Source organism: Ochlerotatus camptorhynchus, unplaced genomic scaffold, assembly GCF_037179485.1.
Source record: "Ochlerotatus camptorhynchus isolate MF236.1 unplaced genomic scaffold, CSIRO-AGI_Acam_v1.1 ptg000140l, whole genome shotgun sequence".
NCBI classification, from domain to species: Eukaryota; Metazoa; Arthropoda; class Insecta; order Diptera; family Culicidae; genus Ochlerotatus; species Ochlerotatus camptorhynchus.
The window spans coordinates 857,097-875,330 of NW_027040630.1; the positions used below are offsets into that span (position 1 = coordinate 857,097).

The 18,234-nt window shown below is 41.2% G+C and overlaps 1 protein-coding gene and 1 pseudogene across 2 annotated transcripts in view; one reads left to right on the plus strand and one right to left on the minus strand.

Annotated features, from left to right (window-relative positions):
• Nucleotides 1–18,234, plus strand: part of LOC135700646 (branchpoint-bridging protein-like) — a 230,846-nt gene that overhangs the window by 102,541 nt on the left and 110,071 nt on the right. For both annotated transcript variants that reach the window (XM_065221219.1, XM_065221220.1), the window contains exon 3: nucleotides 9,459–9,565. In XM_065221219.1, coding sequence (XP_065077291.1) covers nucleotides 9,459–9,565 — 107 coding nt within the window. The remainder of the gene's footprint in view (nucleotides 1–9,458; nucleotides 9,566–18,234) is intronic.
• LOC135700669 (5.8S ribosomal RNA) lies at nucleotides 4,166–4,312 on the minus strand (annotated as a pseudogene).

An 18,234-nucleotide genomic window follows, 5' to 3' on the forward strand; every position in this document is an offset into this window, starting at 1 on the left:
GTAAAGGCAATTCCTTTATTGCCACTCTGGACCCCTTTTGCTTTTGCATTGTCACCTTTCTTTGGAAGGTTGTCTTCTTTCTTCGAAGCTTGTAGCTTCCGGCAGTTCCAACGGAGGTGGCCAACCTTCTTACAGTAGTGGGGTGTGTATAGTGGTAACCGTTGCAACCTTCGACAACCCTCGCGCGCCGCGCCCATCCCCTGCGCAAGCACGCCACTAGTGTTGCGAATCGAAAATCGTTGACAGTGGTTTGTTTACACTTCTATAGAGAACAACTGGTGCAAGTTTGATCAAAGTAGTCGATCGCATTCAGAAATGACGTCAAATGGAACTCGAAGGAAGAAAAAAATGGACCTGGAATCCAGTCCGGTTCCAAGCTGGCTAATGTGCTGAAGATGTCAAAAACAACAGTTTGTCGAGTGCTCAAAATCTACAAGGAAACCCTGAGTGTGGAAAGGAATCAGCGGACCTACGAAAAAACTGGAACTAAGGATCGTCAGTTGTGCAGCAAGGTGTTGAGGTGCTTTAAAGCCAACTCGGGTTTTTCGATCCGAGATGTCGCCAGAAGGTACAACGCCAACTTTCAAACAGTGCGGAACATCCTTGTCAGGGAGAGATGCAAGGCGTACACCGCCAGTAAACATCCGAACCGGGACATGAAGTAGAATTCCTCGGCCAAAAAGTGACCGGGTTTTGACGAAAGCACTTTGATCGATGACGAAACATGCGTCAAACTCGATTTCAAGCAGCTTCCCGGTCAAAAGTTTTACATTGCGACTGGACGTGGGGATGTGCCGGGAAGATTCAAGTTCGTGTTTGCCGACAAGTTCGCAAAGAAGGCCATGATTTGGCAAGTGATTTGCAGCGAAACCATTCGTCACATCCTCGACGATGACATCCCAAGTTTACATCGAAGAATGCCTGAAAAAGCGTGTATTGCCGTTCATCCGCAAGCATAGGGGGAAAGTCATCTTCTGGCCCGATTTGGCCAGCTGCCACAAGGTGGTTCTGGAGTGGTATGCTGCCAACAAGATTGATTTTGTCCCCAAGCTAATGAATCCTCCGTATTGCCAGGAATTTCGACTAATCGAAAAATACTGGGCATTTTCAAAGCAGCAACTTCGACGAAGCGGCGGGGCAGTCAATGGCATCCAGCCAATGCGGGCAAAATGGAGGAAATGCGCTGATTCCGTGTTCGTTTCCACTGTGCGGGCGCTGATGGGCTCCATCAAGAGGAAGGTTCGAGATTTCGTTCGAGCTGGAGTAATGTAACCACCTAATGCTGTTACTTTGAAATTTTATTAAAAATACTTTAAAGCAATTATTGAACCACGAGCTTTAGGTCTTTTTGTGCGTACCAATTTACTTTTAGTCAGCCTTTATATCCTTATTCGTGTTTGGTGTAGCAGTCGAACGATTTGGCCATAGAAAATAAAACTAAAGGCACAGCCTCTCTCGCGAAAAGAAACAAAAATTTTGACGTAGGGTGGGTGAAAATAATTATTTTACTGAGCCGCTCTGAACAGCTCAGTTGCTAAGAAGAGAGATAAGAGTATTCTTAATATCCATTACACCAACTACGTTACTCCCCCACACATAGTGAAATCTGTAGAGCTGCAAGCGGCTGGTGAAATCTTTCACAGAACGCACACCCTGAATTAAAGATGAGCACTTGTTTTGCTCGGCTTCCTTTGCATCCATCAGTGTTGTCACTCAGCACAGAGTCCAACCGACAACAACGCACAACCCTTTTCCCCTGGTCGGGCATTACATTTCACTTTACAAAACGGTTACACATTCTTCCCGGGCTTGAAGTGCTCCAAGACAGACACTCAAGCGTGAGAAGACTCCTCTGTTACTTCCTGAAGGGGATTCATTTTTTATAAATCACGCGTGTTCTTGGGACAACAACAAAAACAAATGGGTGCAACTGGGACGGAGGAGCCTCCATCCACAGCTCGGCTTTGGAGTTCTGTGTCAGTCCATTGCCCACAGGACAGCGTTTATATAATACTAAAGCAACGGTATTTGCATGTTTCGCTGATAAAAAAAAAAACCACTCCGTGTCTCGCGAGATGAATCTGGCTTGTGGGAGGGGAGTGAAAGACTCACCGAGAATGGATGCTCACTCGCACACACTTAGACTTTTTTTTTTTTTTATATTAATTTATTTGTACAGGCTCAATCGAATAAACTTTACAGAGCCGAGTTATCATTTTCATTATACATGATTATTGTCTTAAATCTAGAGTTAAAGGAATTGAACCGATTACTCGCGGTCGTCTCGAGGTTAGTGGAGATTTACAATTTTTTGGGTGGGGAAAGGGAGAAGGAGGTTTGAAATATGATTTATTATACAAATATTTAATTAATCCTAAAACATGAACTTATTTCTATTCATCTTGAAAACAAACATTAAAAAAAAAACTACACGCACAATACACAAACTAAACACAAGGTTAATCAAACTTACAATCTAAGGTTAGTATTCTTAAAGTAAACATATATGAGTTTCATAAACTCCAGGTCACGTCTAGCCAAAATATCCCGAACTGGAACATTAGGTTGTCTACCTCGAGCCCGAAGGGAATCGCACAGCTCAGATCTGACTCCACGATGCTCAGCACAAGACCAAAGGATGTGATCGGCGTCTTGGTAACCTTGCCCACATTCACAGAGATTGCTGTCTCCCAGCCCAACACGAAACAAGTGAGCGTTTAACGAATAGTGATTGGACATGAGGCGAGACATCAGACGAATGAAGTCTCGACCCACATCCAACCCCTTGAACCAAGGACTCTTCGACACCTTAGGGATGATCGAATATAGCCATCGTCCCAAACTCCCTTCACTCCACTTATTCTGCCAGCTGACGAGTGACTGTTGACGATAAATGAAGAAAAATTCATCGTAGGCGATTTGTCGATCGTAAATATCGCCTTCCATAGCGCCCACCTTAGCAAGTGAGTCAGCCATCTCATTGCCCGGAATCGAGCAATGAGATGGGACCCATGCAAAGGTGATGACAAAAGATCTTAAAGATAAAGCACTTAAAAGCTCTCGTATTTTCATGAGAAAATACGAGGAGTGCTTTACCGGCCTCATAGAGCGAATAGCCTCGACAGAACTGAGACTATCCGTAAAAATAAAATAATGATCTGGTGCAAGTGAGGCGATCGTTTCTAGCGTATAATATATTGCCGCCAGTTCAGCAACATATACGGAACAAGGAGCTTGAAGCATTCGAGAGGCGCTATGAAATTCGTTAAAAATACCAAAACCAGCGGACGACTCTATTAGTGATCCATAGACACTTAGACTTGACATCGTATCATTTTTCATGCATGGGGGGAGCTTGAAGAAGCGGAGCTTCGTCGTGGGATTTAAAGCGTTCATTTGTTTGGCACTGACTGATGCTGACTTCTGGATCCCCGCGAACAGTGCACAGTGGTCCAGGATTGGAATTTACCAAGAAAATAGTTCTAGTGTTTTTGCCTTATGTTTTAGAGGTATAGTGCCTTCTGAAAACTTTTTCAGTTGCTTCTTTTGACTGACACTGACACCTTAAAATAAATGAAAATGGAGTAAATATTTCCCGCTAAAATTCCGTTTTGGATCACAGTGCAGTGCTTCAGGATGAGAAATAAGCAAGACAAAAGTCCTAGTGCATTTCTGGAGAACTTTGAGATTTGGTCGAAATTGCTTTTGTAAACAAACAGCCAACCGCAATTTCACGTACTTTTTGACTCTCTATTCAGAGTGCTTTTCAACTTTCCCTCATGGAAAGTCTGGAAAAATCTGCTACCATCAGCGCCGTTCTACGGGCCTATCACCCTCTCTGGGGGTAGAAGCCACCATCTAGTTGAACATGAACTGGTAACCGCCAGTTGCGGCAGATGACGAAATCTCCAGTACACGGAACCAGGTAGATGCGCAAGTGCATCACCTCTGCGTGCTGAGTTCTTCCCGTTTCGCTCGCAGCTACTCAGGGAATCCTTGTTAGTTTCTTCTCCTCCCCTTATTAATATGCTTAAATTTAGGGGGTAGTCACACATTATTTGAGGCCTACTGGTTGGTTGGTTGGTTGGTCCGGAAAGGTCGCGTCTGACTATCTTCAATGTTTTACCGCCATCGATGGCGGGAAAACATCACTACGCATACGTGCTGCCTGTGTGTGAACATCATACTGTTGTACGATGTGCAATATGCGTTCAACTTGTCGGTGTTCATGTGTCCTGCAGTTCACATTCTGACGCGCATTTAGCTGCGGTCTTCATCGATCCACGAACCGAGTGATCCCCTGCCTAGGGTTTGGTTTCAAGATTTCGAGAGCAACAAAAAGGATACAACACGGATTTGGTTTGGGTATATCCCATGTGCTGTGCAGTACTGCACATGGGTCGGATTGGCAAATCATCGCGGACTGGCACTGCACAGCACTGGCGCAGTACGGTACACACGAGAGCAGCAACACTATAGTTGGGTAAAGAAGAATTTCACTATAACACACCATCGACTGGAAATACTTTCGGCAACGTGGGGCTTAAAATAGTGATTAAATGTCGCTAGAATTATTCCACAGCCGCATACAATACATGAGCAAGCCAAACGCGCACTTTTTTGCCTGTAGATTTGAAGACATACTTCAAATCTCCGCGTACACCGTACGAGTTAGGTAAAGAAGTGTGCGTTTGACTTGTACTGTCTCATTAATGGCTCTTCGCACATTTTCAACTCCTTTTCAATTTTCATACTGCCGTACTCTAACAGAACTATCTACCTGTCTTCTTCAAAGACAATTCTCCAGCTAATAAATTATCACACTAAAGCTTCATGTTAGATAGCATTTCCAACCAACTCTGAATAATGATGCTAACTCAAAACTGATGAAAAGTACAGATGAGACTGACTTGCGGTTACCGGCAGTTTATGCGATAGGAATGGAAAAAGCGAGCGTTTTCTTGGCTTGAAATCGTTATCCTGCTGAAACATTCTTCCAAAATAGGACAAAGATTATCAATATACCCATCTGCGGTCATTATTCCACGGATTTGGATCAGATTCCCTACAGAAAATCATGAGAAACAGCTCCAATTGTTGGTTGAGGATGTCTTTCCTGTAGCGCCATACTCTTAGACGTCGTTTCTTGTTGAACACGTTTCAACACGTTTTCAGAACTCCAGCGGCTTGTTAATGTGATTCCTTGCGAAGATCAGCCGTTTTTTCTTGTTGGCCTTGCTGATAAATAGTAGCTTCCGAGCAAAATGGCTCTTCGAACCATGTTCAGCAATGCATCGTCGATTGGTGCGATCAGAAATGGACGATTCAGTCTTTCTTCCGGATCTCAGATTAATCAGCAACACTTTCCAGCAATTGCTGCTTCAAAAAAGATCTTCTGAACTGCACATACTTTTCGGCAAGTTTGCGTTGCGATTCGGTTCGTTGGTAAAAACGCACGATGAGATTTCGGACCTGCAGAGAAATTTTACATCTCACACAGGTCTACTTCAAAGTTCTACAGCATTACATACGAGGGGTGCGCAATGTAATTCAGATGGCTCAATATTTCTTTCGCTGGTGGATCTTTTTCTATGTCAAACCAGTATCAGAGTATCCTTATTTCTATTTTTTAAAGTAAAGGGTGATACGGTCAAAATTTGGTCAATATCAACTTGACGTATTTCTTTCAATTTTGCATTTAAAAAACCTGAACACCCCTCATTTTGAAGGTGTGTGTGTGTAGAATGTTGCTCCTATTTTGATTTTGGAATTCACTCTTCAGTTGTCAAAATGCCGTCCAAGCAAGAAGAGCAGCGTATCAAAATTTTACTCGCGCATCGCGAAAATCCGAGCTACTCGCACGCAAAGTTGGCAAAATCGCTAAAAGTTGCCAAATCAACCGTTACAAATGTAATTAAAGTGTTTGGGGAACGTTTGTCGACAGCCAGGAAGTCTGGATCGGGGGGAAATCGAAAACCGGAAGCCGCTGAGACGACAAAGAGAGTTGCCGGTAGTTTCAAGCGAAACCCTAACCTCTCTCTCCGAGATGCCGCAAATAAGCTGGGTGCATCGTCTACAACCGTGCATCGAGCCAAAAAACGAGCCGGACTATCGACTTACAAGAAGGTAGTGACTCCAAATCGCGATGATAAACAAAATACGACGGCCAAAGCGCGATCCCGGAGGCTGTACACGACGATGCTGACGAAGTTTGACTGCGTGGTAATGGACGACGAAACCTACGTCAAAGCCGACTACAAGCAGCTTCCGGGACAGGAGTTTTATACGGCAAAAGGAAGGGGAAAGGTAGCAGATGTTTTCAAGCACATGAAACTGTCAAAGTTCGCAAAGAAATATCTGGTTTGGCAAGCCATCTGTACCTGTGGCTTGAAAAGCAGCATTTTCATAGCTTCCGGGACTGTCAACCAAGAAATTTACGTGAAAGAGTGTTTGAATAAACGTCTGCTGCCTTTCCTGAAGAAACACGGTTGTTCCGTACTGTTTTGGCCGGATTTGGCATCTTGCCATTACGGTAAAAAGGCCATGCAGTGGTACGCCGCCAACAACGTGCAGGTGGTTCCCAAGGACAAGAACCCTCCCAACACGCCAGAGCTCCGCCCAATTGAGAAATACTGGGCTATTGTCAAGCGGAACCTAAAGAAGACCAAAAAAACTGCTAAGGGCGAGCAGCAGTTCAAGGAAAACTGGCTTTCTGCGGCGAAGAAGGTGGACAAGGTGGCTGTACAAAATCTGATGGCAGGGGTCAAGCGTAAGGCCCGGCAATTCGGATTTGGAAAAGCGGAAGCCTAACTGAATATTTTTCCTGAATTTTATACTAATTGAACTTGAAAAAGAAATTTAATTTGATTTTTTAAATAAACAATTTAACCGATTTACACGCGTTTTCCCTTGACCAAATTTTGACCGTATCACCCTTTAGTATGAAAATTAACAAATGATGCGAGAGCAAACTTAAAACATATTTAAAAAATGGTTTCGATATGATAAATAGACATAAACAGGCATTTAACTTATATTTGAGTAGGTGGATCCTTTTTGTACCGGTCACTTTCATGACGTGAAATTACTTTCATTTGAATTTTTCCCATTGGTCCTCCCTTTACATGATTGGAGGTGAAATTTTTTTAAATTAATTGTTCCTTTCATAAGATTTTTTTCAAATTGTATTTTTTGTAAAAATACAATCTAGTTTCTTACAACTTTGTCTCAAACATCACTTTGATTAGATGGGCCGTTCTCGTGCTTTGGTTTATAGAAAATCTACAAAGGACAGCCCTATAAGGTTGTACGCAATGGTGACGTAGGTCTACATGGTCTTATATAAAAAATGTTATTTGTAAACTGCAGCATGAGCTTGTGTTTTGGGTAGGAATAGGAATTTGAGCAGAGTTCTCTCTGTTTATATTCTTTAGTATGCCTATGATTACCCTTGAAAGAACCTTTTGATATGATTTTTAGTTGGGACCCTAGGTAGCCCTAAAAAGGACCAATGGTAGTACAGGATTAAAGCCTTTGGAAGATGATGATGACGTGTAGGTAGCTGGATCAGAAAATCGGACCGGACAATCCCATATTCTTTGGTTCAATTATTGGACACTCGCAAGAGTCTTGGCCCGTCTGATGCTGGACAGGGGTTGAATTCGTGTCTGCAACAGGTTGAAAGGCCGCAGAATATCAGTGTTCACCCAACTAAAGCTCCTACCCTCTCTACAACTTGGTAAATCTTTGCCTTTGCCTGACGCTTAACACTTTTTTTCGGCGAATTTATAATCCTGTTTCACGCCAAGGTTCTTCCCTATGCCTGTTCAGATAAATTTGTACTTTTATTTATTATAAATCAAACGAGGAGAAAAAAGAAGGGATGTCGGTTATGCGCTCAAATAATTGAAAATTTGATAAATATTTAATCGCATAGCTGGGAAAATCTTTACGATTTATCGTTAATCGAATAATTGGACTTTTAGGCATCCCTAGAAAAAGTGTAATTTCCAAGGGGTATTCTACTCTGCTCGCCCTATTCTGTTCCGTGAGATTTCACAGTGCCGATAGCTGTCCAAGCGTTGTGCCAAACATGCCAAAGTAGGCCAAAGTGTACCAATCAAGGTATTAATGACCCATAAGTTTGGCAACCCTGAAGTTATAATGACTTTTGTGATTGTGTTTACATTTTGAATTTCATTGATGGTTTATGGCAAACATTAAGTTTTATTCTCATTTGAACGTGAGCGGGTAGTGGAAGAGAAACTGGTAGCCATCCAAACTGCTGAAAATTAACACTCTGAAGCATTTTTATTGATGCGTAGAAATATTTCTGATTAATTGGTGATAAAATTATTGAAATTGGTCCAGGGACAGCTGTTATTAACGTTCACAATCTTACATAATTTCGTTACATGTTCTATGTTTAGTTTCCACAAAGTGATCCCCATATAGAAATCATAGACATCATAGACATCAAAACATCGAATGAGCCATTTGGAAAAATTACCCGGACGACAAAATTGCCAAATTCCATCAAAAACTTGGTTCATTGTCCCTGGTGAACAATGATTCACGGAATTCGGAGAGGGTGAATTAAAACCTATTCGTCAATTGGCATGGTTTTGCTCGAATGACAGTTTGAATTCGTTGTGTAGTGATGAGGGCACTTTTTCTGCCAGCGCTTTATCAGCCGATTTTGCAACAATGTTCCCATCAATCCAGTTTCATTCAGAGTCCACAAAATGCGATACAATGTGATTAAATCCGAGTCACATTTTGCGCAGCTGGAAATAATTTACCACCCGCTTAAAGCGTAGACAATAAAAATTAAAAGCCATAAAAACTCACCATCCAATGAAGCGAACATCTGAGTGAAAGTTGATTCACGATAATATATTCCATTTATTTATTTTTTCGTCCTCCCACACATGATCCTGATGATGAATCATGTTTGTTGGCTTTTTGTGACGTTCCCACGCTGGTTCAAGCGTGAAGAGGATTTCTGAGCAAAAAAAAATACGGAGAGGTGGGGGGTGATGAATGGCCATACATTTGTGCCCAGTAGAGGCCCATTACAATTAAAGCCTAAACATTAATTTACCGAATCGACTGTCCTCTCAACTATCCTACCATTTGTGAAGCAATCGTTGGGCTGCCAACAATTTATAAATATTCATAACTGTATGCTTCAGCTCGACGAGTCATCCGGTATCATTATCAGAAAGATAATAGCCATCGATTTCCAGACGATTGCTCCCATCCCACCTTCTATTAACGCTGTTCAAGCTCCGCATTGTGCAAACCTACTCTCGTTTCCGTCGTAATCACATTCCATCTTAATTGCATTAATATTTATAGCGCCGGACTACCGAGCCGAATCTTCCTTTCCTTCTTCAAACATTGTCGGCGAGAGCTTTAATTCGAGATTCCGTATTTTATTTTTTTCGTTTCATCAGGTTCTCCATCGGTGATACACGAAAAGAAGAAAATGCTCGACATCACCCGGGACAAGCCGATCAAAATTGCCGTCCGGGTGCAGGTGCCGGTCCGGGATCATCCCAAGGTGAGTATTTTACCTCGAAAAAAAAGAAACTCATTTCCAGCAGTAAAGATAGGCACGATTTCGGATGTTCAAGTCAGTAAGTGAAGCTATCAATCATCGAGTCCGTTCGTCGTGGTAAAGGAAAAAAAAACTGAAAAAGATGAGAGGAATTTCTTTTGATGTCACCATCCACCTCGGGACTCGGGAGATGGACGCAGGATTCCATTGGCACTCGTGGTATTTCGGGATTGGATAGTATCGTAATCTAAGCCACTTTTGTTTTGGGAAAAATGAGTCAAGAGCAAAAAGGTAACGGTGGGGGCAAATCTCAATCACGCATTGTGGCTCGATTGTGAAATTCTGCATCGCAGATCCGTCTGCTGGTGAAACGTGAGTCGTCGTACTTTTTTCTTCGAAAGAAAAAAGATTTACAAGAATGCGAAAGGAGATGATTGGTTAGCTTTTTCATTGTGTGCGACAGCAGCAAACAAGGGTTCGATGAATCGGTGAGGTGGAAAATTGGAAAGTCTGGCTGAATTTTTATGTTTGTGGGTAGGTTGTAAATTTCAAAGCTGTGATCTGGTTGGTGTGTGACAAACAATTGGAATCGATGGTGCTAGGAAGTGTTCAGAACATCATTCTCAAATCTCATTCATTGAGACGAATCTGGCTAACAAATCTTCCTTGTTTTTTTTTCGTCGATTTTGTTTTCCGTGCTGAGCACCAATGCTACCAACGTCAGGGAGGCAGCTCACACACCTGGACACTACCTATCGACCCATCAACTCATGAACCATGAACCAACAGCTTTACTTCCCTTCCGGGATCAGAGATGTTATGCCTCAGAACATCCCGGTGGTGCTGACTGGGATTGAACCCAGGCCTGGTGGGGTGAGAAGCAATCATGCTTATCACTAGACCACCGGCGCCGCTATCATTCCAGCTTAACACTCATAAAAACTACTCAAACGTCAATTGATAGCATGTTGTTGTTTAGTGTTTTTAAGCACAGAAACCAATGCATGAATATTAGACTGATGCAAAATTTGAAATTTTCGCTCCACAGTGCTCAAACGGTTCCAAATTGGGTCTTGATTTTTCGAAAATTTCTCTAACTATTCTTACGGGAATTTATCTAAGCTACAATTTTGCAGAATATTGTTTTTCAGTCACATGTCAAATTAAATAGTTATTAATTGTTTAAGAGATTGATAATATTATGGCATGATCAAGCAGCTGTTCTGTTGGCAACACTGTATTCTGCAGTGTGACATAGTAGCCATGATATTTGTGCTCTATTCTTCGCACCAGAAACACCAATGTTGCCTGCTGAACAGTTGAATGAGCATAATCATAAGACATCAGTGACTTGAATAATTAATAACTTTTGTTTCATGCATTTGATTGAAAAGTGGTTTTCAACAAAGTTGTAGCTGAGAAAATTTGCTACAATCACTGCTATCGTTTTTAAAAGCACAGTGATGTGGTGAATTTTAAGACAGACATGAACAAAAACATAAGTTTTCGCATAGTAATTCCCATATAAACTTGAAATGGTTTGTGCCAAGTCAGTTTCTTACTAGAGTGGTTCAAATTTTGAATCAGTCTATTGTTCATGCATGTTGTATTAGATTCCATCCATTGATAACAGTAAAAACAATAACGCCTTCATTTAGAGCAATTAATTTTTGAACCTGTAAACTCATCTGTGATTTTTGCAAAACAAAACTCATAGGCGAATAAACTCACGCATGAGATTTGAGTTTTTAAGTTATTTTTTCAAATCAATGGTGCTAAAATGCTAGTTTCAAAATTAATTATTGAAAACGTCATACAGCCAAGTTAGGAATCGGAAGTAAAATGTCAAAAATCGGAAGTCAGAACGAATCACAGTTGTGTACAATTCATTGAGAATGATGGCCCATCTAACCTAAAGGGTATTAAAATTTATATCAGTCAAGGCGTCAATTCTACTAGGTTGTATTCACTTTTTGCCTGATTTTTTACAGTTTTTGTTCAAATATTTTGATTTACGGTTTAGCGACTTTGCAGTCAATTTAATTGTTTATAAGATAGTTTGAACATACTGGAAGGTTAGCACATATCATCGGTAAGAGACGTGTGTGAGAAAATTTGCGAAAAAATCTAAAGGCACCGGATTCGAACCCACAATTCCCAATTCCCGAGTGCATTGCCAATTATACAACGGTGGACCTATATGGTCTATGGATGTGTAGAACGCTTGCGCAAAAATACTACGGTGGGAAACGGATTCGAAACTCAAATGTCATTAGCCAAATACATCCATAGACGCAAATTTTCTCACACACACGTCTCTTACCGATGATGTGTGCTAACCTCTCAGTATGTTCGAACTATTTTGTTCAAATATTTCAGCACATTTCAGTGATCGTACCTTGGTACTTTTCTGAGGAAAATCAGTAATCGCCTCTTTCACTTTGATCCTGACTGTGATAGAAGAAGGGCGCGATGATATAGTTTGTTCCACGGTGTGACTGGTTAGTAGTAAGAGAAAACGTGAAGTGTCCTCAGATGTATTTTAATCGATTCCTAATGTTCCCCGTATAGGCTAAAGCTAGATAAGTTTGTAGTGCTGTTATTGTTGTGTGAGTTTTGTGTAAGCGTTCCAGATAACTGCAAAGGTAAACTAGAGATGGGCAAAATGGTCCACTGAAGTGAGCACCTGTGAACCGTTCCGCTCATTACAGTGAGCTAGTTCACCTGAGCCGTTCATTTGCTCACTTTGTAAAACTTTTATGTGTCACCAACTGAAGTGTCAAGCCGCATTAAAAATAAATAAATGAGGGTTTTTTACTTTTAATATAAGATTTATTTAATAAAGAAAAGAAAAACAAGTAACATTTCAGCCAGCTTTAGGTATGATTAACATTCACAAACATAATTTGCGAAATATTTTTCGCCGTCAGCCTACTGCGCCTATCACAAATTAGCTGTCCTGCTTTGGAAAAGATCCGTTTACACGGCACCGATGTCGCAGGAATACATAGTCTTTTACCATTATCTGGTAAAGTTTCGGATAGACCTGTTTCTTATATTCCCACCAAACTAGAGGATCACCTGATTTGGGCAAATATGACTCAGCCAAGAATTTATCCAATTGAATTACGCTTGCAGCTTTAGGATCCTGTTCTGTGTGCAATTTGCTGATTGTGTGATCGAACTGTTCCCAAATGGATGATTTAGCAACAGAAGGTTGTGGCTCGGCCTGTTCAATTTCATCCATTGCTCCAATATTCTGCCGCATTTTGTCCACAATATCTTGGTACGCCGTGTTGAAGTTACTCTCGTCTGCGAAACCTTGCTTCTTAAAACGGGGATCGAGAAGGGTAGCCTGGGCTACTAATTTATTCGATTCTCTGTCCCCGAACCGCTTAATAAGGCCATCAGTTAGCTCATCTACCAGCATCTTGACACACCGCGGGAGGTAGTCATTTGCAAGTAATTTGATTTTCTCATTCATAATTCGAGCCAGCACCGAGCTTTTAGAAAGCGAAACTGATTTTTCCGCTGAAATCTCGACCGTAACCTCATTAAAGAGGCCGAGAATTTTTACGCTTTGCCGAATTATGTCCCAGTCATTACTCTCCAACGTACATCGTGTTGAGTCCAGAAGTGCCAGAGTAAAAATTACAGCTTCTTTGCCTTGCACTTATCGACTGTGACTTTGATGGAATTCGCTATGGCATTCTGTACGACGAGGTACAATAAATGAGCAAAACATCTCAAGCGTCTCATTTGCAAAATAGTCGCAGCCGACTTCATATTCGAAGCGTTATCAGTTGTAATTGCTGTAATTTTGTTTTCGACATCGAACGAACGAAGAACTTTGGTAACCCATGTCGAAATATTTTCACCAGTGTGTCTTGGCATGAACTCGGAGCACTTCAGCAAGAAAGATGTCAAAATACCATTTTTGTTAATGAAATGAGCAGTAAGTGCGTAAAATCCGGTGTTGGTAATGCTGGTCCAACCATCGCAGGTTAAACAAATTGCAGAAGCGTCAATCAACTCAGCTTTAGCCTTTTCCATCAAGTCATTGTAGACAACTGGCAACAATCCATTGGACAATGTTTTTCTACTTGGAAGAACATAGAATGGGTTAAGTAGCTGCGCAAATTTCTTGAATTTCATATCCTCCACAATTGAAAACGGATGGAACTCCTTGCAAACCATTTTCAAGAGCTGAATGTCAATGAGTCTATTTTTCTGGATTGGTATGGGTTTGATTACTTCGACAAATCGTGCCATCGAAGTCTGTGAGGCAGATGGTATCGAAATTGAAGACGATTCAGCAACAACAGTGGTTATGGATTTTGTACACGCAAACCAAAAAATTATTACAATGAATGTTAGATCCATTTCCTATCATCCTCTGTTCATGAACATCGCAGCGAATGTTAGAAGTTGGCCTTGCAGGCGATGTATTGGTTTTTTGCCTTTTTTATTTCGTGTTCTGTCTGTGCTTTCACCTACACAAGCAAGCATTTGCCTAGATTTTTATGTATAACATGGTAGAACGACGCACACACTTGCCTCGAATCTCTCCAGCAGAAAAAAAAAACATACGAAGTCGAGTGTGATAGGAAATGAGCGCTTCTTGTTTGCTTTTAGGCTATCATTATTCAGAAGCATGGAGATAGCAGTGGAGAAAGCACAGGTCTGATAATCGCAACGTTCGTGGTTCGAGTCCAGTCGGCAACCTTTTTCCTATTTTTTTTCGACATAATAAATTTACCTCACTAATACACTCTACATTTTTCAGTCTCCAATTTTCTTGCATTGGATAACAGCTAGGTATATCGCATCCTCGGTTCATGCGGTCTCCACTTACATCCTCTGATGATGAATCCCACATAATTGTAAGCGAATCTTACATCCACCGGTTGGGTGTAGCAGATTCTCGATTTTGAGTACTCACGTTCTGGCAAGTAGGTTGCGGTTGTACGTCTTCTGAGTTGACAGTGCAAGCAGTTGTAGCTGAATATTTCTGTTGCTCCTGTGTTGCATCTCTGTTCAGCGGGATGAATGGATGTTTGCCTTTCATATGCCGCTTTAAATTTCCCGAAGATCCTGATGACATAGCGATGCTGGCTTTGCAGTGACAGCATATACCTCTGTCTTCTTCTTTTTTGAAATGGTACCAAATATCACTGGTGATCCTTCCTTGGGGCAGCATTTTAATCTACAATAAGAAATCATCGAATGTTTTAAATTGCTGACAGCAAGCAACGAAAACCTTATAATAGACTTACCACTTTGCAAACAGCATCAATGCAATTCCAATCACTTTTAAAAATATTAATTGACAAACAAGTATTGAACTGAATGAAATGCAGAAAAACGAAAAACTGGCTCCAAGAGGTTGCAGTCATGGGTGTTCTTTAATTGCAGAATATTAGAAATCACATATCAAACAAAAATCTGGACGAGAGCGTGAGAGACAAACGTTTTTTAGTTTTAGTGATGCCACATCATTGCAAATTTTTACACATAGGCGGACTTCTTGATGGTTGCCCCATACCAGACCCTTTTTTATTTTCAATAATAGAATCAATTTGTAAACAATGTCCAGTTCAAAAATAATTCCAGAATTTGGCTACTCTTTGCATGAAGCAGCATCAAACCACGCAATATAAAATATGATGCTGGTTTGGTGAAGTTATGAAGTTTTTGTGTACAAATTTCTGTACACCTGGCAGCGCTGGTTGGTAGTTTACGCTCTTGCTCTCCTGCCAGTCACATTCATTTTTTTAATATCTGGTTCATTCATCAAATAGCACTCAGATATTTTCCGTCAGCACCAGTCAACTATCACGGTGAGAAAAATAATCTAGTTTTAAATAAATAAAATATGACGTAAGTTCAAACTGGAAATAAAGTTGGTCTGTATTTGAAACGACGTTCATAGTAGAAGTCAATTCATAAATTCATATTGCTCCGATATGAAGAGGAGTAGAATGCAATCATCGACAAGGTTATTCTCAAAAACAGATTGTTATAACCAAAGCTTAGGTTGTTAGAAAAGAACAATGCTTGAAAAATAAAGCTATAATACAATCTTAGGATTAATCAACTAAAAATAATATTAAATTATCTAACATCATCTGAAAAAAATTGTATTCTCTCCGTGTAGTTCTAGCAGCAGCAATCAGACGCTTTCATTCAGCTCCGGTTTGTGCTCTCATTCAGTCCAATCGTTTACATAGCTCTAGCTCGGCTGTCACGATCATGTCGCTCTCGCTTAGTTGAACTACATACTTCAGCTATCACTTCTGTTTTGCTGTGGTGATGGTGAGCGGGTGAGCTACCGTTCATTTTAATAGAGCGTTCGTTCACTCGTTCAGCCTGTTGAATTAGCTCCTTAGCTCAGTTCATGAGCGGGTTGCCCACCTCTAAGGTAAACCCAGTCTACGAAATTTGTGTGTGCCTGTTAGATGTTAATTGTGTCGTTTGCACGTTCAACGACTTTCCGCGTGTTCGTTTTCTTTAGTGCTCAACAGCCAACAAAGCGATCGCTCATCAATAGCGCTGCCTCTATTGGCCTCGCACCGTGGTTTTGTTTCTGGTTGGCAACCCTGACCACGCTCGGGTATCAAGGCTTCCTTTGCCTTATGGAAGGAAGTTGCCTGCGTTACCAAGGGATTCCGGCTAACGTCCAGCAAGCCACCTTCCGCTGACCCAGATCGGTTCACGGCACCACGTGAAAGTACAAGCGCAGTAGGAGGACACCAGCCGTCGTTGCAACGACAGCATAAGCCGGGCAAAAGCCCGCAAAGCTCGCCAACCTAAGCTTTCCGAAGTATTGTAATTAGCGAACCCACACTTGCATGCAAGGCCGTTAGCACGGACACATAATGATAGCGCGCTAGGCGAATAGTCGATCGACCGCACTAGTCAGTTAGAAGGGAACAGACGATAGGCCGGCCAAGAGCAAGCTTGTAAATATGTAAAATAAAAACCCTATAGATAAGACAAAACTGAATAGATTTAGAGTTTCCACTCACAAATTTAATCAGTGTTAAATAGTAGGTTTTGATTGAGAGAGTCTGACGGTTGTTTCACGTTTCGTTCGTCATGTTTAGTATTTTGTTGTTGAATTGGTTGTGTTACTCGTTTTCTAAAGCAAGCTCGAATTGATGGGTCAGAGGGATTGCTTCCTGTGATGATACCCCTGTTCGGATTGGTTTTCGGTATTGGAAGTTTTTTCGGACTCGTTAGTTAGGATCTTGGAATTTCGGTGGGTATGCTCACTCCTTTCTTGAGTCTCTCGGGTCTGTTGGGCTTGTTCCCGACACTGTTGACGAATTTTAGAACTGGCTCATTTGGTCAGTATCTAGCCGGACATCGTGAAACACGACAGGTGGTCCTCTTCGGAGGTGGCGCTTAAGCCATCCGTTTACTTAACCGATCGGGAACAAACAAAAGCACCGTAGCTGCCTCGGGGCCGCTACAATATCTTAGAGACATGATTTGATCTAATGAACAATTAGAAATCTACAGAATAATTACTTATCGACCAGTTCTCAGATAATATTATGCAGGTATTTGATCAATTGACTTTCTTGCAAGAATATCTGAGAAGCATGATTTGACCATGATTTAGACTTATAGCATGCTTTGAAACCACGTTAAAACTTTCAATGTTACTTGGGTTAGATATATCCAGAATAATTACTAATCAACCAATAACAGACATACATGGTACCAAACGAAACAAGCCGAAACCGCATTTCCATTTAAACTTCTTCTTTTTCTTCCTCGCATTTCAAGCTTATTGCTAATCGCATATTAGCTTACTGCGTGCTCTCAACATAGTGTTATGGGAGTGTACCCCATTAGGCATAAATACGTTAGGCATAATGGACGTTAGGCATAATGGACGTTAGGCATAATATACGATAGGCACAATGGACGATAGGCATAAAATACCTTACTGCTGTGCACCTCTAGAAACCTGTTTCGAGCATGGTAAACAATTAATTCCATTATTTTATCATATCATAAGTGACGTAACTACATATTTAATTAGATCCAAGATTAGTAGCGATAGCGGTTAAGTAATCTGGCAATAAAAACTCAGCATAGTTTTTTACTACATCTTGAAATCAATCGCATCTACACGCAAACCAAAAATCTATTACAATGAATGTTAGTTCCGTTCCCTATCATCCTCTGTTCATGACCATCGCAGCGAATGTTAGAAGTTGACCTTACAGGCGATGTAATGCTTTTTTTGGTTTTTTCATTTCGTGTTCTTTCTACGCTTTCGACTATACCAGTAAGCTTGTAGAACGACGCACATTGTAGAACATTGTAGAATGACGCACACACTTGTCTCGAATCTCTCCAGCAGAAAAAGCACACAAAGTCGACCATGCGAGAAAATGAGCGCTTCATGTTTGCTTTTAGGCTAATCATATTTAGAAGCATGGAAAGAGCAGTGGAGAAAGCACAGGTCTGATAATCTCAAAGTCCGTGGTTCGAGTCCAGTCGGCAACCTTTTTTTTTTCGACGTAATTAATTTCACTCACTAATACACTCCACATTTCTCGGTCTCCAATTTTCTTACATCGGACCGCAGCTAGGTATATCGCATCCTGATCAACACGGGTTTACTGGCGGTCGCTCTACAACCACCAATCTGCTAT